The 21,239-nt window shown below is 42.2% G+C and overlaps 1 protein-coding gene across 1 annotated transcript in view; it reads left to right on the plus strand.

Annotated features, from left to right (window-relative positions):
- Positions 1-5,818: 5,818 nt before the first annotated feature.
- Positions 5,819-21,239, plus strand: part of LOC126417123 (potassium channel subfamily K member 13-like) — a 487,391-nt gene continuing 471,970 nt past the window's right edge. The window contains exon 1 of the mRNA XM_050085019.1: positions 5,819-5,945. Within this exon, the coding sequence (XP_049940976.1) occupies positions 5,819-5,945 (127 nt within the window). The remainder of the gene's footprint in view (positions 5,946-21,239) is intronic.

Consider the following 21,239-nt stretch of genomic DNA (forward strand, 5'->3'; position numbering starts at 1 on the left):
AGCAATGCTGCGACATTACTTTAATATCTTCACACTTTTCAAAACAGTCTTTACAGAACTATATCTCCAAAAGCATTACTGCAACTCAATGAATGCTCCACTGCCAATCATGCTGCTACTGACAACCAAAGATCACATTGATTGTCCACAGCCAATCATGCTGCTACTGACAACCAAAGATCACATTGATTGTCCACAGAAACTCTGTGGCGTAACATATAGCCTTTTGAAAACCTCTGCTTGAAAAAGTATGAAGTAGAACACATCGAATAAAAAGAGAGCTCACATGACTTTGATTGAATAGGAAAAATAACTTAGAAACCTTATACTTCTATGCCCCCCTCTTTACCAAAAAGAATTTGGCAAGGTGTTTCGTGCAAGTGTCAAGGAATCTAAACAAATTTTCACAGAGATATTCATAGAAATCAGACAAAAATGAAAATTTTCAGTGAAATTCTGAACGAAAGTATGAGTAAATTATCTTAATGTACATAACTTCTTCAAATAGTTACGAAAATGACTTTGACTAGTAAGAAAGAAATACATTTCATGTACACAGTACTGTAATAAAGAAATCAGATTTTTCATATATACATATACATAAGATATAATCTAATCAGTAATAATCTGAGTAAAGCAAAAGACACAGATAGCACGATACTTATCCAACTAGGGAAGTAAAGGAGACTATTCTGCTCAGTGAGGAAAGTAAAAGTGCATCACAGAATTATTACACACACTTCATACCAATGGCACATCTACATTAGCCAGAGTTTGCTGTCAAAAATGATATTGTTATTATGTGATGAAACAGTACTCATATGGGAACTAGAGGTCAGATTCAGGAAGGCAGTTATGTGGTATGTGCTCCAATGACAAGCCATCTAGCATCTTCTTCGACTCAGTAGTAATTGTCACATTACAGAGTAGAAGGAACATTGGTACAGGAAACACAACACGTATTTCCAGTAGGTGTAGACCCAGCAAAATAGGTGGAATATGTTCATTACTGAAATCCGCAAATCCATTAGTCATAGTGGTGATGCATATGCTTATGGCTCATTTGTACCACCAGCCATTATTTCAGTTTGTAATGCCACTAAAGTCCAGTATCTCTCCGATGACAACAGAGGTTACCAGATTTTTATGTTAAATGGGACAATACCCCATCCATTTGTCCACCTGCAGTTGTGGCAACAGTATCATATTACCATAGTGAATGCTTTCACCAACAGGTATGCTTGTGATTTGGTTACAATGATTATCTCCCTTGCAAGTTCAACAAAGCTAACAGAAAACATAATAGAACATGCATTACAATCTATAACTAAATATGCCATATAAGGAGCAAGACAATGTTTATACATGAGAAGTGATATGTATAATGGTATGTAAATGGGTGAAATCCATTTTCCCACAAAAACTTTGTACAAATACAAACGTTTGACACAGTAATATTCCACGAAGTACTAAGGTCAAGCTGCACATACAGTGTAATCATTACAGTAGAAATTAGCGAAAATAAAATTCCTCGCAAATTCAAAAGTAAAATATCTAAAATGTTACAAAACAAGTTATAAAGTAAAATATTCAAAGCAATAAGTGTCAAAATGCTGCACGTTAATAATTAATAGCAAGAAAATAATTAAAAAGAAATAGTATTGTGGGCACACATCTAAGATGTTTCACTATTTTATCCAACTACATAATGAACACAAATCACTAGTAATCCACTGCAAACACAAATGAGGGCAGTGAACAAATCAGCTCCAAACATATATGTGGATTGAAAAAAACCATGGTTGGACTAACTAAGGAAAAAATTATTGAATGCATTTAGAGAATTAGCTGCAAGAAAAAATCCAGTTAGAAAGTCATTAGTCACAAGTCAGTCCCAAAAATAAACCTTAAAATGTCTAATATTAGCAAAGAAAGTGGAAAGGAAATAAATATTTAAATGGTACTTCTAAGTAAGCTTAACTTACTGAATAAATAATATTGTAAATGACCTGTTTTCTTGCTTCAACTTGAACATTTTTCTTTGACTGAAACTAGAATAAATTATGTAAAGACGATTTGGCTAAAGCTAGCAGTAAGACACACGTGAAGTAACCAACATTTTCTCCCAGAGCACTCAGTCTTTATGCATTCTCATTTTCTTCCTCAATCCTCCTCACTGTTTTCTTCATTACATATTTATCATTATCGTATTACCTTATATCCATTGCTTGATATACTTTTACTTTCATCAGCCCTTATTACATTTCTCCTCATTATAAAATTATCACAATCATGTTACCTTTTATCACTATTGCTTTTTATACTTTTACTTTCGTACACATATTTCGACCAAAACAACATCCCTATTTCATTATCACTTTTAGCCTCATCAACGTCTCGCAGTGCCACACGTCATTCATCAACCACTGTATACTTAATTTCACCACTTTAAAACCCCCAGCATTAGAAACACAGTTTGTGCTTGTTCCTTCAAGGTGTTTATCTGTCCCACAGCTGTCTCAGTGTTTCTTGACGTGATCGCCAGGCCATAGGCGAATGTAAGGCAGTTGGCTCTAACACCGTCCTTTGAACCTCCAGTGTTAATTTCCTTTTATCATACTCAGATGACCTTCTCTAACCCACAATCGAAGAGAACTGAGGACAGCCCATCACCCTGTAAGACCCTGGTTTTAATTGTAATTTGATTTTAATTAAAAATTCTGTGTCGAATTGTCCTATTAATTTTACTTTTGGATCTGTCTCTGTTGTCAGAGTTAGCTTGATACATTATCCTGTTTTTGGGTCCGTTGCAAATTCCCAGTCGACCTCATCATAGGCCTTCTCCACGTCGAAGATTATCCAGTACTCTTTTCATACTCCTGATCTGCTCGACGCAAGATCTCCATTTCCTGAATTCAGCTCGATATTCGCCAATTTGACGATACATTTGCCCCATCAGGCTAGCTTGCATTGCTTTGGAAAATATTGTAAATTAGAGGTATAATAGAAATGCGATGGCAATTGCTGACGCCAGTTTTGTGTCTTTTTTAATGCAGAAGATGATTCTGTGTTTTTTCCCCATCATCATTTCAGTTCCCGAGATCTTTTTCATCTATTAACCTAAAGCACTGATGGTGATGTGTCCTCTAATTTTCTGCATTTCCGCTATGTCGACCCTTGGCTGGTGGCTTTGCTGTTCTTCAGTTCCCCGCGACTATACGCCTGGGTTCATCAAGTGGTATTTATTTGCTCAGAGACTTTCTCGTCCATTTTTGTCTGGGTTCTTCGGAGTTATGCTGTTTCTCGAAGTACTTGTCTATGATTTCACGTTTTCTTAGTTGTTCACTGCTAGTTTCGCGTAGTCCCACTTGAAGTTCAAACTTGGTGATTGATAGCAGTTTACATGCAGCCACAAGGTTCGGAGTTCCTGCTATTGTTCAGTTTGAATTCTAAGTCAATGCTCTCGATTTTACTCATGACTCCAGTTCTTCTGTGTTTACAGAATGTGTTTGTAGTTTTATTCCGTACTTTTTTATACTCTGAGAGTTATCTTCTGCTTTGTTTGTGCGCTATGCTCTGTTTGTGTCCTATGCTTTATATGTCGTCGCTCTTAGATTGACTTTATACGTCAGTGCTCTTTGGTCGACCGCCGTATCACAATCTGCAGTCCACCATGCATGTTCATGCCACCTTCGCAAACACACTATTTCTTTTACTCTGTACGCCTTATTTTTCGTATATCCTGCTACCTCTCCGTTTTGAGTTGTTGTAATACCTCTTGAAATTTAGCTAAAATTTGGTTTAGCATTTCAGTGTCAATTCGAACAGCTTTATTTTGATGCAGCTTTTTATTATTCAAAGGAAGAAGTTTAGTTTTTAATCGGGGCAGGCAGCGATCTGAATCAAACTTGGCCCTTTTCGTCATTTCTTTAAGAAGGTGGGCGTCCGCATAGGTCCAGCAGCAAAACGAGTGGCTGCACAGTGAAAGGCGTGTAAGATGGGGTAAGAGGGCTTTGATGAGAGGCTAGAGGGCGATCGCATACAACACAGTGGACAGAGAGATTCACTGCTTGACTGAATGCTGGACAGGGATCAGTCACCTGGACCATGGACTTGCCATTGCAAAGTAAGCGGCGAATGGCGTCTGTGAATGGTGGGGGAAACGTTATGCGTTCCGCCACTAAGAGTATAAAATGGTGGTGGACCTGGTCGAAGATGCTGCTGAAATTTATCGACACAAGCGACGCATGGAGGCGGCAGGACGCAGCCAGCGCAATAACGTCTGACATTCGCCTATTGCCGTCTGGAGTGTGCCACTGCCACCGCGCTATGTTCGTTCTGCAGAAAGTCCTGCAGGTAACGCCACACGCGTGCGCGCCGCCAAGAGACGTGCGTAGATTTTATATATTCACTTTGAGTGATGTGAGGGGCCGAAATTTGGTGGTGTGCGTTCCCCCTGACGGTTTGGGCATTGCTTGAGAATGCCGTGGACAATCTCCGGTGGTAAAAGGAAGGAAGGACTGAAGAACTCCCGGAACATCTAGGTCCCGAGTGGAAGAATAGATTCGCTGAAGATCCGCAAAAATTCAACCGGAAGGCCATGAGGGCCTGGGAATTTGTTCTTCGCGCCTTTGGCGATCCCGTTCGCCACCTAGTCCATTGTGAAAGCTATCACCAAGCAGGCCGCCTCTATGTTGTTAAGAATGTGGGTGAGGACTTGGAGAATATCTTCGGAAACTGCTGCTGACGTTTCGTCATCGTAAAATGATGGTAATGATCAGCGAAGGGTGAGACGACCGCTGCTTCAGTGTTGACACGGTTATCATCCTAGACGGTAAGAGTAGACACGAGAGAACGTCGTCGACGACGGACGACGGATTGACAAGGAACATGGGTGCGAGCAAGAGGCTCCTCGTCGGTGGTTGCTTGGTAGAGTGACCATACCACTATGCCCCGTAGTTTGTTGCGCTGAAGGGACAGAAGTTTGGCTTTGATACGCTGACGATCGTTATGGATATCCGATGACAGTGCGAAGACATCAAATTTGCGTAAGATGGTGTAATAATAGTGCGTAGTATCCCAGTGCCACGCTGCCCTGCAGCACGCACGCGCCCCGAGGGTTGCAGAAACTAGAATAGATCGAGTCAACTTGATGAATGACTCATGTGGCGAGTGTAACCAAGAGTGTGACCGTGTATGATCCCCCATGGCTCAATGAGAAGAAAATCATCCACCAACATACGTAAGAGCAGACGTCTTGACTCGCTAGGAATCTGGCCACTTCGGATGGAGGACACAGCTGAAATCCCCTCTTACGGCGTAACAGTCGTATCGCCCCGCAGTGGCACTATTTCTTCTGCGTATAATATAGTTTGTTGACGTCGAGCCTGTTGAACTGGGTATCAAATAGAGTGAGGGTCATACCCCGTCCGGACAGGAAAACAACCACACCTGTTAAATTTGAAGAAAATCGGTCATGAATTTTTGGTAACATCGTTTAACATTATTAGGTTTCTTATTTGCCAGTCACGTTATAATTCGTTACTCGTTAATGCTTTGGAGACAGTGAAAGGAGAGCAGAGCGTTCCTTGACGTTGTTGCCACTGTGTGTGCCACAGACACGGGCAGTCCGCCGTCGTGCTGCCAGTCCTCCGGAGAACCGCGACCCGCAGCGGGGGCGGCGACGCCTCGGCTCGCGGCCGGGGGCGGAGACGCCGCGCAGCTGGGGGCGGAGGCCGGGGGCGGCGCGGCGAACGGCTCGGGCGGCGGCAGAGCGGCGCAGGGGGCGGCGGGGGCGGCGCAGGGCGCCCCGGACGTGATGGAGCGCGTGCACCGGCTGCTGTACGCCTACGGGAACGCCAGCGCCGCCGGCATCATCCACAAGCGCCGCCGCTGGGACTTCGCGGGCAGCTTCCACTTCGTCGGCACCATCGTCTCCACCATTGGTGAGTCCAGTTACCTACCCCTCATAGCGAAGGCAGGGTGGCACCGCTCCCTTCACCCTTTACCACTGAGGCAACGCTGGCGTCCTCGAGAGGTGCTGGAGGGTCTTCGCAAGCAGCTTCCACGTAACCGTCACCATATTCTACACCATAGGTGAGTGCAGCTTCCCCTAAATTGACAGCAAGGCTTCTCCATACTACCCAAGGCGCGAGGAAGGAATTTCATAGCCTCTAAATGTTGGTCATATTACTTTGATAAACGTTGCACGGAAGTGTATGGTAAGTATCAAGCGTTTCACCCTAATAGGTGCGCTAGTGCACCACTCCAGATTTTCTGCGTTTCTTCGTTTATAGTTTGTCGCTCACTTAAACTCATCTGAAGCTGGTGAAGGTTTAGTTGCTGTACTTATGAAACAAGTGATTAATTTTTCCAATTATACTATTGTTGCATTTATCCAATCCCGTGAATCAAAACGAGTTTCTCGTCAACGTTGGCAACATTTCAGAAAGGAATCAACTGCTTTATTCTACAATTTGTGATTGTGTATCGGATGTGGTCGAAAACTTGAAGTAAACAGCAAATGAAGCATTGTATGGAACCTGTGAACATTTACAAAAAAGTACGATTTAGATTGTATCTGCCTGGCAGAATAATGTGAGTGACTTCCGGGATCCAAAGAGGTTTTCTGTTGTTGATTTCCTTGAAAACGGTACACAAATAAGTAGGGTATACCACGCAAATTTTTTGCACCAGTTGTATGAAAAAATACCTGTGCAAATGCCTTAACTTTGGAAACAAATGTGTACCTAGAAATGAACTGTTGAAATATCTATGTTGTTCAGCAAATTTGCTGTTCTCTCAATTCCACCTGTTGCTAAATTTAACAAAATACACCGACGTAAAGTTGTTTGTACGAAGTGGAGGTAACGGCAGCTGCTGCAGACTATTTTACAGGCATTTTAGAGAAGCACTTAGAGATTCAATCTGCTCACAGGGAACATGACGGACAAGGTGCATGACCTGTAAATGGAGAAACTAAGTGCTGTTTTTGTCCTAAAAATTACAGTCTTACACTCCACAAACGTCATATATTGATATCCTCGTACAGACCGTGCAGGTCCAAGTGACGTCTGCCGACATATACTCTCCTTGGTATTGTATATAAGTGGAGCTTACCCTACAGCGATGATATGGTGTCGTCCTTCTGTACACCGTATGTGAGTGCTTATTTCCTATAGTTGTGTATCACAATACTCTCCAGCATAAGTGAAGCTTCTTTGTAGTGACGATAAGCGGACTCTACAGCATTAAACGTCAGGTTTACTATTTAAATTGTATCACGTTAATCCTATTCAATGATTCCCGCGAAGAGTGTTCCGTCGGCCGTGTAAATAAATCATTTGCATTTAATGTAATTCAGCTGTAATAGCAGGAAACGACTTAGCACTACGAAATATTATTATATTACAGCAGTGACCCTAATTATGTAATAACCTTAAATATCTAATTTGAGAATTTCTGTGAGACTCTCATAAATGGAGTAAAAGGTATTGCGCAACATAGAATTCTTGCATTCTCCGCCAGATTGCGTACGCGACGTTTAATGTGCTCTGTGCTCTGGCAGATTGTTGCATACGCGTGTACTTTAGCATCTGAGTCTCCTCTGTACTAAGGTTAAGCTCTAACAGCGTTTGTAGAGGTTGTTTTTCATCCTAGTGCTATATTAATGATTTTTACAATTTTTCAGAAAAGAAGAATAATGGTTATAACAACGAAAATTAATGTATGTTAGATATCAGAATACCAAGTTCTTTGAACAGATCTCTGCAGAATTTTCTATAATTGACACCAGGTACAGTTCTTAGAATACGCTTTTGTGTTCGCAAAAAATGATTTCACAACTCATTAGTGAATGGAAATATGCAGAGTAAATTAGTTTCTTCGTTTTTAAATCACATATAGTAGTAATTATGCGTACTGCAACCGTAGCTGAACTAAAGTGCTTTATTAATACTCACCAGTTGGTTTTCCAGTTTACATTGTGGTCTATCTGTATTTCTAAAAATCAACGTTTTCAACTTCTTGTATTGCATTTTTTGCAAAGGTTTTTTTTTTTTAATTCGTGGAGTTCTACGAGAAGCACAAAACTGTATATACCGAGTGTTGCCACATTTCGTTGATAATGCACCTTCCTTGAACCTTTCGTTGATGGTGTTAAAAGTTTCGTTAGGTACACTCTTCCATAAAGAGACACGTACTACTTTTTATTCCTATGCCTCTATCATCTGCTAAAAGGGCAAAATTTGTAACTTGTGAAACTGTAACAATGGATGACGCAAAATAGAACCTTGTGGAACCGCATCTCTGATTGCTTCAAATTCTGATCATCTGCTAGTATGTGGTAGAGATGGAACTGATACACTTTTCGTTTTGTCATTTAGGTAAGATAATGCCATGAGCCTGTTGTGTCTACTAATTCTTAATATTTTAACTTTTGAATGGTGATATTATGCTTCACACAATGTTTACTATTGTAAGAGTGATAAGACAAATTTATTATCGAGTAGCTACAGTCATAGACGATCATTACATTTGCTCGTACTTCGTCTGAACAGGCTGTTGAATACTTTCGTAGATGTATGAACTTGAGTACCCTTCCACTTGCAGGATGAGTTGGTAATTCAATGTTCTCTATCGTGCTATCACGGTTAGTGGGTGAGATGTATTTGCACGAATTACGATGCTCAGCCTTCTTTTGACAAAACTCCAGCTTTTTACGAGTATTCCTACCTTTACTGCTAAATGACGTTGAAACTTCTGCTGGCTTTCCTTCACTAGAGCTATGTTTTATTGTGTTGGGACACTTTTCGGACTGTTTCGTGAAGACCCCTTCGATATTAAGATCATATTGTCACAAAATGACGGAAACAACTCCTCATGTCCAGTCACACAAAATATCGGCCGTCCACTGGCGTGTGAAGCGGCGGTCACTATCAGTTCCGGCGAAATCACTTTGTGACTCTTGCAGAGAATGTCCTTTTAAGTGGCTCTACGTGAAATGTGTTCGACTTTCTTTAAGCACTACTATTTCAGTCTCCGATCGTTTATTAGATTTTCGGTTTCAGGATGTGGTTAACAATATCTGAGGCCGATCATAAGGAAGAATTTCCAGTGCACAAATTTCCCTGTTCGTCTCCTAGTTTGTAGTGTAACTGAGTGTTACAGAAAGTGATTTAATTCACAAATTGTTTTCAGTTGAGAGCTACCGCTGTCGACAAGTTACCTTATTCAAGGGACTAAGGAAAGTGAAACACCAATTTGCAAATACCATCTTCATTATCTACGTACTATTAATTATGTTTTCCCTCTGAAACCGCGCATAATCTGATAACAATGTCAAATGTATCACTTCAGAATAAATTCTTAGAACTAATCTATACCATAAAGAATAGTATCTCAAGCTGTGCTATCACTTAGTGTATACTCTATAGAGACCTTAAAAGCTGTTGACATAGCACTCACGCGGAAAATGTCGTCATTCCTAAGAAAATGGGAAATGTGCATGCTGTTATGAGTCTTAAGATGGTGCTGAGTTGGCAAGAAGTGTAGTTGCTGGAAATCTGTTTCTTGACCGATACTGTTGTGGTATTCGAATTTCGGAGGTCGTTCTCAGTTTAAAAATGTAGTACAACATAGCTTCCCGGCAAGATGGTGAATATGAGCGTCCTGTGTGGCAAGTTTTTTCACTGGCGTTGAACTATTGTAATAGATCGCAACCAGTTTCCCGTATTACCTTACATCCAAAACTCACTTTAAATTAGGGACAGGCTAAAACAGTGGTCGTCAAGCGTTTTTGTTCAGGAGCCAATAATGAGACTGTGAGCGGCACTTGTAGCTACATATGTACTGACGTTATCATTAATTGGTATCCTACATAAATTAGTACGTCATGAGCCGTAATAGACTAGCTATAGAAAGGACGTTATAATCTGACGGCTAGCCCACAAGTACTGATCGTTAAAATAAGGCACAATTCGGAACACTTCGTGTCGAATGTTCGCTGTTCCAAGTTGCTGCTACCCTCAGATACCCCAAAGTTTTGGCACTGTAATTGACTGGCGAAATCTGTTGTGTTTTCTGTGTGAGCGGATTAGTTGATTAATAATAATACACTGAAGCGCCAAAGGCATGGTGCAGGCATGCGTACTCAGATACAGATATATGTAAACAGGCATAATACGAGTCTGTGGTCGGCAACGCCCATGTAACACAAGTCCTTGGCGCAGTTGTTTGATAGGTTACTGATGCTACAATGGCAGGTTATCAAGATTTAAGCGAGTTTGAACGTGCTGTTATAGTCGGCGCACTGGCGATGGGACACAGCATCTCAGAGGTAGCCTTAAAGTAGGATTTTCGCTTACGACCATTTGACGAGTGTACAGTAAATATCAGGAATCCAGTAAAACATGAGATTTCCGGCATTGTAGCAGCCGGAAAAAGTTCCTGCAAGAACGGGACCTACGACCACTGAAGAAAATCATTCAGTGTGACAGAAGCGCAACCTTTCCTCAAATTACTGCAGATTTCAGTGCTGGGCAATCAACAAGTGTCAGCGTGCGAAGAATTCAACGAAACATGATCGATATGGGCTTTCGGAGCCGAAGACCCACTCGTGTACCTTTGATGGTTGCGCGACACAAAGCTTTACGCCTCGCCTGGACCCGTCAACACCGACATTGGACTGTTGATGACTGGAAACATGTTGCCTTGTGCGGCGAGTCTTGTTTCAAATTGTATCGAGCGGATGGACGTGTACGAGTATGGAGACAACTTCATGAATCCATGGACCCTGCATGTCAGCAGGTGACTGTTCAAGCTGGTGGAGGCTCTGTAATGGTGTATGGCGTGTGCAGTGGGACTGATATGGGACCCCTGATACGTCTAGATACGACTCTGACGGGTGACACGTACGTAAGCATCTTGAATGATTACCTGCATCCATTCATGTCCATTGTGCATTCCGGCGTACTTTGGAAATTCCAGCAGAACGATGCGACACCCCACAAATCCAGAATTAGTACAGAAGGGCTCCAGGAACAATCTTCTGAGCTTAAACACTTTCCCTGGCCATCAAAGACCCCAGATATGAACACTGTTGAGCATATCAGAAATACCTTGCAACGTGTTGTTCCGAAGAGATCTCCTGCCTCTCTAACTCTTACGGATCTGTGGACAGCCCTGCAGGATTAACGGTGTCAGTTCCCTCCAGTACTACTTCAGACATTATTCGAGTCCGTGCCACATCGTGTTGCGACAATTCTGTGTGCTCGCGGGGGCCCTACACGATATTAAACAGGTGTACCAGTTTCTTTGGCTCTTTAGCATATGTTGTAAGAGTGACATGAATTTCTCTTGAACATACTCAATGGAAGATTTGGCGGGGGATCTCTCGAAACTTTTTCTTGACGAAATTATGTGAACACAGTTATTATTGTGATAAATGTTTCACGTGCTATGGTGGGCTTAATAGAACAAATTACTTTTGTTCAAATTACAATACAACTTTCCTGCTGTTTATGCCAGTAATTGAAAAACCATTAAATATCATATTTCCCTGTAAACAGTGTAACCCCTAATGGTTTGATTTTTTCGTTTAAGGCTAAGCTTGATAATAGCCATTGACCAAAATTAATGGCGAATTGTGCAAATTAAATGATGGCTGAAGGTATCAAGCAGAATTGTAATAATTGTTTGGCGGCTGAATATCCCCGCCTGCAAACATACATAGCAACTGTACTTAGTTTTAAGTCCATTACGCAATATGGGACACTATCACAAATTTTTACTCACTTTTTAATAAAATTTTTCTTCTACACATTGCGTTGAATTGCAACGACATTAATTTAATTTCCTAGTCCTTGCTGCAAAAATATGCCGCATCTAAAGATGATCGTCTGTGTAATGCGCATCCACGAATACATGTTGCTTGCGGCTAAAAATGTATACCATAACAGCTGATCGGACTGGAATATTCCCCTTCTCAGATCCCTCAATCCTGCAGTGGCCGAACTACTTATCTCTATGATCCTCGGTAAGCGGCCAACTTTCCTTAGCTCACGGCCGAATTCACCGTCAGTTAACAATTAGCACATCTATAAATATTAATGTTTCTGTAAATATTTTTGTTTCTTACTGGGCAGGAAAACTACGCTCTTCAGAAGTTCTGAACTATAATTATTTAATAGTCTTGACCACAATCCATATACAGCGTGGGGCAGATAGAAGTGGGGCGGAAGACTGGATACGAGTAGACATGAATGCATGCATACAACTACACCCCGTTACGCGCACACCACATGTACGCCCAGCACAAGATCCGCTGCTATTCAGCGCGTAGTGCGGGCTGTGTGCGTGTGTGTGTGTGTGTGTGTGTGTGTGTGTGTGTGTGTGTGTGTTTGTGTGTGAATGCTACAGTGCAAAGGGGACGATGGTACTCGCAGTGGAGCAGCTGGTCTTCGGTGTGGTCAGTTGTTTGCTGAGAAGTGTAATGGTGTCGAAGTGCCTGCAAAGAGTGCCATGCAGAGCTTAGACCGAAAATCTGGATGTGTTTTGAACAAGTCAAAACGTTCCAATACGTGCCCGAACACCAGAAAATGTGGCTGCGCCGGCCGGGGTGGCCGAGCGGTTCTAGGCGCTACAGTCTGGAACCGCGCGACCGCTACGGTGGCAGGTACGAATCCTGCCTTTGGCAAGGACGTGTGTGATGTCCTTAGGTTAGTAAGGTTTAAATAATTCTAAGTTCTGGGGGACTGATGACCTCAGAAGTTAAGTCCCATAGTGCTCAGAGCCATTTTTTGAACTGTGGCTGCAGTTCACCAGAAAATGCTTTAGAGCCCGACAAAAATAACCTGATGCCTGTCGCAAGACACCGGTGTATCACGTCGGTTATGGAGACGAATACTCCACCTGGACCTGTAGTCTGATTGCGGCCCTAGCTGGCCACCCAAATCACATCTGTGCGATTACTTTGTGAGGCGAGCTCTAGAGTCTAAGGCGTGTCGCAACTACCTTCACAGTCTTCAAGAACTGCAGCAGAAAATTTCGGATGAGAGTGTAGTAATTCCAGCAGTACAGTTTCGATCCTCCTTCAGCTACTTGCTGTGCCAAGAGATGAATGGTTGTCACTTTCCACATCTACTATAGTCGGGTCAGTACTGTACTTCCTTCCCTCTGCTGTGTTTCTTTGTACCCTGGTACTCTGTTCTCCAGGCCAATTTTATTTGCCCTGTCCAAACCACTAAGGATAGAAACTAGAAAGTTGGAGAGGGTGTTGATTTTATACTGTAAACGTCGTTAAAAAAGGGGTTTTCCGAAAGTATACCCCTAAGAGGATGAAGCGGGGGATGAAAGGTGTTTCGAAGATATGTCACCATTCACACAATTCTGTAGCTAGATCTACGAAAATTGTTATTTGGTTTCTCGGTTAGAAATAAAGAAAAACATGTTTCAGCATACTTGGAAACTTGACTCCTTTGAGAATGAAATAGTGGCTGAAAGGGTTTTGAATGCAAATCATTATTAAGGAACTGCTGAAGTTCTTTTAAAACCTATATATGTGAAAACTGGTATTTGACTTCTCGGATACAAACAAAATAACAAGTGTTTCAGTGTATTTGGAAATTCATCCCCTAAGAGGGTGAAATACGATATGAAATATTGTATGAAATCTTTCATTCTGGGAGCATTTTTAGTGATGAATCTACGAAAATATGAATTTGGGTTAGTAGTTAGAAATAAAATATGTGTCTCTCTGATTTCGGACATTCATTCCCTACGGCCCTTAAGTAAGGGACGAAAATTTTTATCGAAATATTTCATTATGTAAGCATTTTTGAAGATAAACCTATGAAAATTGATATTTGACTTCTCTGTTAGAAATAAAAACTCAGCATGTTTCTGCTTTTAGAAATTCAACCCCCAAGGGGTTTTATGGAAACATTTCATTGTTAGGGCATTTTTAAAGCTATATACATGAAAATTGGTATTTCGCTTCTAGGTTGGAAATGAAAAAATACATGTTTCACTGCTTTTCGAAATTCAACCCCTACGGGGGTGACACAGGGCCAGACTGATTCTCGGATACATTATCACCAAGCCGAAACCGCTAAGGATAAAAACTTAAAATTTGGATTCGGTGTGGGTCTTATAATGTAGTCATTGTTGACAATGAAAATGGAAAATATATCGCTATTAAGGCAATTCTGAAGCTATAACTACGAAAAAATTGACATTTCGTTTCTGAATCACAAATAAAAAATACATATTTTATCATTTTTGTAAATTCAAGCACTAAGGGGTTAAAATAGTGGGGTGGAAGTCTTTTGGAAACAAAACAATATTAAACATTTACCAAAGCATTTTTAAAGCTACGGAAATTGGTATTTGACGTCATGATTACAAATTTCAAAAATATATATATTTCAGAGTTTTTGGAAATTCATCCCCTAAAAAGAGAAGTAGGGCATGAAAAGTTTTATGAAATTTATTATGAAATCATTTTCAAAGCTAAATCTATGAAAAAACTGTATTACGCTTGTGTTTAGGAAATGAATGAAACGTGTTTCATTGCTCTTCGAAAATCAACTTCTAATGAGGTGAAATAGGATAAGAAAATTTTTGAGAAAATATTTCGTTACATTAAAAAATTTTAAAGCTAAATCTGTGGAAATTGGTATTTCACTTATTATAAAGAAATACATGTCGTGGGATGAAAGTTTCTTAAGAAATGTCACCATAAGAGCGCAAAAGGAATCCAGCTACCAGAATCGCTTTATGATCAGAAGGAAGTTTGGAAAAGGTAATGCTCCTAAGGCCTTAATTAGCGTGAATAGTGTAGAAGATGTTGAAGTTTGTGAACAATATGAAAATTCGATTAAAGATAAACAAAAAAAACTGCAGACTATACACCATGTGATCAAAAGTATCCGAATACCTGGCTGAAAATTGCTTAAAAGTTTGTGGTGCCCTTCATCCGTAATTCTGGAATCAGTATGGTGTTGGCCCACCCTTAGCCTTGATGACAGCTTCCACTCTTGCAAACATACGTTCAAGCAGGTGCTGGAAGGTTTCTCGGGGAATGCCAGTCCATTCTTCACAGAGTGCTGCACTGAAGAGTGGTATCATTGTTAGTCGCTGAGGCCAGGCACGAAGTCGGCGTTCCAAAACATCCCAAAGATGTTCTGTACGATTCAGGTCAGGACTCTGTGCAGGTCAGTCCATTACAGGAATGTTATTGTCGTGTAACCACTCCGCCACAAGCCGTGCATTATGAACAGGTGATCGATCGTGTTGAAAGATGCAATCGCCATCCTCGAATTGCTCTTCAACAGTGGGAAGCAAGAAGGTGTTTCAAAATCAATGTAAGCCTGTACTCTGATAGTGCCACGCAAAACAACAAGTGGTGCAAGCCTCCTCCATCAAAAACTCTACCACGCCGCAACACACTCGCCTCCGAATTTTACTGTTGGCACTACACACCCTGGCAGATGACGTTCACCGGGCATTCGCCATACCCACACCCTGCCACCGGATCGCCTCATTGTGTACCGTGATTCATCACTCCACATAACGTTTTTCCACTGTTCAATCGTCCAATGTTTACGCTCCTTACACCAAGCGAGGCGTCGTTTGGCGTTTTCCGGTGTAATGTGTGGCTTATGAGCAGCCGCTCAACCATGAAATCCAAGTTTTCTCACCTCCCGCCTAACTGTCATAGTACTTGCGGTGGACCATGATACAGTTTGGAATTCCTGAGTGATGGTCTGGATAGATGTCTGCCTATTACACATTACGACCCTCTTCAACTGTCGGCGGTCTCTGTCAGTCAACAGACGAGGTCAGCTTGTACGCTTTTGTGCTGCACGAGTCCTTTCACGTTTCCACTTCACTATGAGATCGGAAACAGAGGACCTAGGGATGTTTGTGAGTGTGGAGGTCTCGTGTACAGACGTATGACACAAGTGACACCCAATCACCTGACCACTTTCGAAGTCCGTGAGTTCCGCGGAGCACCCCATTCTGCCCTCTCACGATGTCTAATGAGCACTGAGGTCACTGATATGGAGTACCTGGCAGTAGGTGGCGCACAATGCACCTAATGTGAAAAATGTGTGTTTTTGACGGTGTCCGGATACCTTTGATCACATAGTATGCAGTCCATGCGGGCAAAGCAGCGGGCGAAAAACTAGTAAAGCATAAAATTGAAGTTCGCGAATAACAGGTTTCGGATGGTTGACAACCATCTTCAGATGTGCGAAAATGAGTGTAAAAATGTGAATTTCAGAGTGTTTTAAAAATAAAATAGAGATAAATATACCAAGCTTACAAAAAATTATGTACGTTAACTACCGTATTTACCTCAAGAACATTGTTACTATGTGTAAGTCAAAATCTATAGAAATTAATGTATAGTTACCTTCAGTTAACGCGAAAACTCAACTGTGTTTGAAACGTACAAGGCTATTAAAATTTTTAACGAGTAATACAGATCCCTGTATCTCGGTCACCCGACATTACCAAGTTTCACTTTTAACATTAGTCGCCGTTTTGGATTTGGCTGTTTATTGCTAGCTGCATATTATCATAAAATCACTGGCCGCACAAACATTTGATTCGGGCCGAATGCTGCCCGCAGGGCGCGATTTGACGACCACTGGGCTAAAGTGTTCATTACGAACAGGAGGTTACAACGCTCCAGTTACAGTGAGTTGATAGCTTATTGCAGCAATATTTCGTGTGGTTGAGAAAATCGTTCTAAACTTTGAATTACCAAATATTTGTCGATGGTTCGAAATATAATATTCGCGATTCATTCAACAGGTGAGATTTTATATTTCAAAACAGAATTTTCTCAAATTATTTTGTGGTTAACCGAGGACAACGATCATAACATAACTGGCTATTGACAAAATCCTCCTGCAAGGTAATGACGCTGCCAACATATCGAAACTAGAGAACTTTCGTTCCTTTCGTCTCTTACGAAAATGTATTGCCACAAGTAACTAGTTCTCTGTGTTTTATTAATTTTTGGCAACTGGACGCAATTATACGTAAGTCTGAATACAAAACATTTGTACGAGTACTTCACTACGCTATGGGATATCATGTTTGCATAATACGCGAGCACAAGACTAAGTCGAAAACGCACAACACACTAGCAGCTGAAAACGTGTCGCGTGTCCCATATTGGAACGGTGGCGCCGCTTGCTCAGTGCGGTTACAGTATGTACTCGACACTCTGCAGTCTACCCCTGTTACCGTTATGTATGCGGTGGTATGTCGCAAAATGCTTGTGTGTGTGTTAGGGCTTATGGCTGCTCAACGTCGAGGTCATCAGCGCCCTGACACATATTAAAAGAAACTAATGTGGACAAACTTAGTAAAATGGAAACATACACGCTAAGAAAGCGGGAAAAGGAGAAATATGCTGTATAAGAAAATAAAACGTAAGGAAAACGAGAAAGCAGCGTCAAGGATGCCACAGGAAATTGTCACTGGCTGGCCACTTACATAAAATATGGGCGAGCCAGTCACCCTGTGAACAAATTAAGACCGTCTCCCTAAAATATTAGTAAAAATATTGGAAAAGTCACAGAGCTTTAACCACATTCGTTTCTGTATTTCCTAAAAGTGATGGCAGATCCACCGCCAAGTCAGCCGCGACTCTCTGGTCAGAAAATAAAACGCAATCCAATAAAACATGGCGCACAGTGATCTGGACGCCACAAGCACCACTCATAGGAGGGTCCTCTCGCCGGAGCAGGAAGCCATGCGTCATGGGACTGTGGCCTATCCGAAGCCGAGTGAGCAGAACCTCGTCCCGTCTATGGAGCTGGAAGGAAGTACACCACACACGCGTTGTGGGTTTGACTAAACGTCATTTTACCGTGTCTAATACCTCGGGTTGTATTGGTGATAGAAACTGAGGGTCAAGTGTTTTGGATAGCCATCGGCTTAAGGTCCATTTGTATACCTAACAAAAGGATCCTATTACTGTAATCATCCTACATATCAGGATAAAATTTTGAATCTGAGATAAATGGAGCAGATCAGTTGATTCATTTTGCATTACATGTGGTCTACAGCGCGTCTTAAGGCGCTCATGAAGGCACCGTTTAGTTCAAGGGCGATACCAGAGAAAAACCGAAAAACTTTGACTTTGGAGACCAAAACGGAACCGTGAGCTCCAAGAAGCTATACACAGCAAATGACTGAAATTTTAACGATGTGTTCGTGAGATCCCGATCTCCAACAGACCGGAAGATTTTCTTCATATTTGTATCCATTTCCGATATGAATACGTTCAAAGTTACCATACTTGTACACGTAAAATTCAAACGTAAAATTCGGAGTAAGACGAAAACGCAATTCATAAATTGACGTAGCCTAGAGAAATATGCTGTGAAGTGTCTCCGTTATCATGAGAAGGGTTCTGGGAACCCCATGTTGCAATACTGCAGCACAAGTAAAATTTTTGTGTGCATGAATTCCTGTTTGAGGTGTAAAATCTCATAAATAAAGTACCAAAATTTTATTGACCATAGAGCTCTTGTCATGTAAGTGATATGCTCTGCTATAACAGTAAAAAGATGTGAAGCAGCGGAAAAGTGCTCCTATGGGAGCACAGAAATGGCGAACGTGCTGTTGGTTATTAAAAGATTCTAACTGAAAAGTGGTGCACCAGCTACCTCATTCCCCCATCCTCAGTACCTTTAACAATTATCCCAAAATTTTTTGCTCATGTACATGTTTGCGCTTTTTATGTTCAGAAAGCAGGAGACAATGACAGTGAGAAAGAGACGGAAAAGTAATAAAAATTGGACGATAGCATACACAGTTATGGTATAGGGAGAGCGAAGGTGACAATGGCAATGTAAGGTAAAGAGAGTGCCACTGTGGCAGTGGAACAGAGTTGGTACTCACAGAGCAGTGCTAGGGAAAGAATGAAGGAAAGAATACTGATGTGAGAAGAATAAAAAGCTGGAGAAAATTGAAATGGGTGAGAGTCAGTGCTAAAGAGACAGGGTATATGACAATGTCAACAGAAAAGAGAAATATTGATAGTAGGAAGAGACAGCACCAATGACATGGAATGGATGAGACACCAGCAATAAGAGAGGGCAAGAGGGAGACAGTGACTGTGAGAGCAGACAGTAGTAGCAGTAGCAGGACAGAACAAAAGGGACTGTGGCTGTGAGAGAGGAGACATAGACAGTTAGAGAGACACGAAGAGATAATGAAAGTGAGTTTGGCTGAATGGGTGAGTGAGACTGGACAAGTGGGAGTGGATGGGTATCAGTGACTTATAGCGATGGCCTAGTGGGTGGGGACAAGCTCCAGTTCGGGTTGCTTGTGGAAATGAAAGGTTAGTTGCATTTTAGAAAGAGCACGGAAGTTTCGCTTGCCACATTTTTTGGAACATTTTTAAAGGTGCTGAGGAAGGTGGGATGATGCAGCTGGTACCACTTTTGAGTCAGTGTTTTTAATAAAGAGGGGCATTCTTGCTTTTTCTGCTGCGATAGCAGCATTTTTCCGCTGGTAACTGTTACCCAAGGAACCATTACCTTCCAGCCACCAGTCACACTTTGTCCAGGCGGACATGTTAATGAGTCACGGCTGTCTGCTGCACGCATAAATTGCGATGTAACATTCCGAAGGAAGGAAGACATCGTAGGAGCGCGAGTAAAATCCTGACCATACAGATCTGGACAAAAGTATCCGGACATTTGTTAGTGGACATCAATATGGTGTGTGTGTCCACCCTTCGCTTTTCTGACAGCTCAACTTTGCTGGTCAGACTTTCAGTGGCGTGTCTGAATGTCTTTGTACGAATGGCAGTGCATTCTTGCTCAAGAGCTGAAACCAGAAAAGGCATTGACGTAGCATGCTTGGGTCTGGAGCCAAGTCGACGCTGGCCGAACCAATCCACTTCAGGAATGTTATTGTCCATAAACACTTGCCTCATAGATACAGCTTTAAGACAGGATCCGTAGTCACGCTGATAGAATCATCATCTCTGAACTTTTCCTCTGCCGTATGAAGTACATAGTGTTATAAAATATTGAGCCGTGCAAGGCTCGTGTTCATTCCATTGATTGTTTGTCATCTTCTATTACGGTACTGCCGCCTCGTTTTCTTATTCCATTTACTGGCGTCACTAACTTCCTCCATCACTTGCGGCAGCAGCAGCGCGTATCGATAAGTGAACTGTCGTAACATCTTTGGAGCAACCGATGGTAATTCCGGGTCGTCGTCTGTCTGGCAGTCAGTTCGGGACGGACCAGCAGTGCAGTCGGGACGCAGTAGAGGTGAAGTCAGGGATGTAGCGCCGGTGAGGCGTTTACAGCCAGTGCTCGCAAACCGCTGGCAACACACATGAACTGTCCGAAGGAGGGAGATCGGAGCGGGACGACCGTTGGTTGGTCGTTCTGTCGGTCGTCTCATGGTCCTTTCACCGTTTCCGGGCTTGGGCAGTTCGTCGGTTGGCGTGGAGCAGAGAGCAAATCGCGGCGCGTGGTTTGGCCAGGGCTGCTGGCGGCGTCCACGCATGGTCGGAGTGTGTGGTGCTGTTCCCATTACTACGAGATCTGTGGCTCACCGATCCTGGACACGAAAGCTGAGTTTTGACTTAATCTACCAGCAAGTCACGATTCTTCACACTGTGTCGTTTGGATTTTGTTGTCGGCTGTTGGAACATTCCCGCGAGCAACAACGTGTGTTTCCAAGTTGGCAAATTTTAGCCACCCTTCAGTGGAGTTTAACTGTACTTTGTTATTTTGAACTGAAGTACTCCAGCTGAATCTTCTCCCTTGTGGCCGCTAACGTTCTGGTTACCTGGTCTGGCTGTTGACGTAAATTCAGGGAGTGTATTTTCCTCATAGTGTTGTCGCTGTCCAGCACGGTGTGTAGTTTGACAGCTCTGTGTATAATTGGTTATGGGCTCCAATACCTTCTACGTTGTTCCATTGAACTCCCTGTTGTGTGCTGGTCGGGTGGAGCGGAAGTTATCTTGTTGGTGGCTCCGTTGACTGTCTGTCGGTCTGTTAGTGTTTGAATTCCAGGCTGACCCTCGGAAACTTCTGAGCGCCGTTGGGTGTACTACCTGTCCTGTCCCGCGGGTTTAGCAGAGGATCTCAAATGTGTTCATATCTCTGTGCATCTCGCGTCTCCTTAAGTGCAATAACAGGCCCACATCCTAACTACGAAAACCACCCCGAAACGTGACACCATCTCCTCTG

The sequence above is a fragment of the Schistocerca serialis genome, chromosome 8 (genome assembly GCF_023864345.2).
Source record: "Schistocerca serialis cubense isolate TAMUIC-IGC-003099 chromosome 8, iqSchSeri2.2, whole genome shotgun sequence".
Classification (NCBI taxonomy): domain Eukaryota; kingdom Metazoa; phylum Arthropoda; class Insecta; order Orthoptera; family Acrididae; genus Schistocerca; species Schistocerca serialis.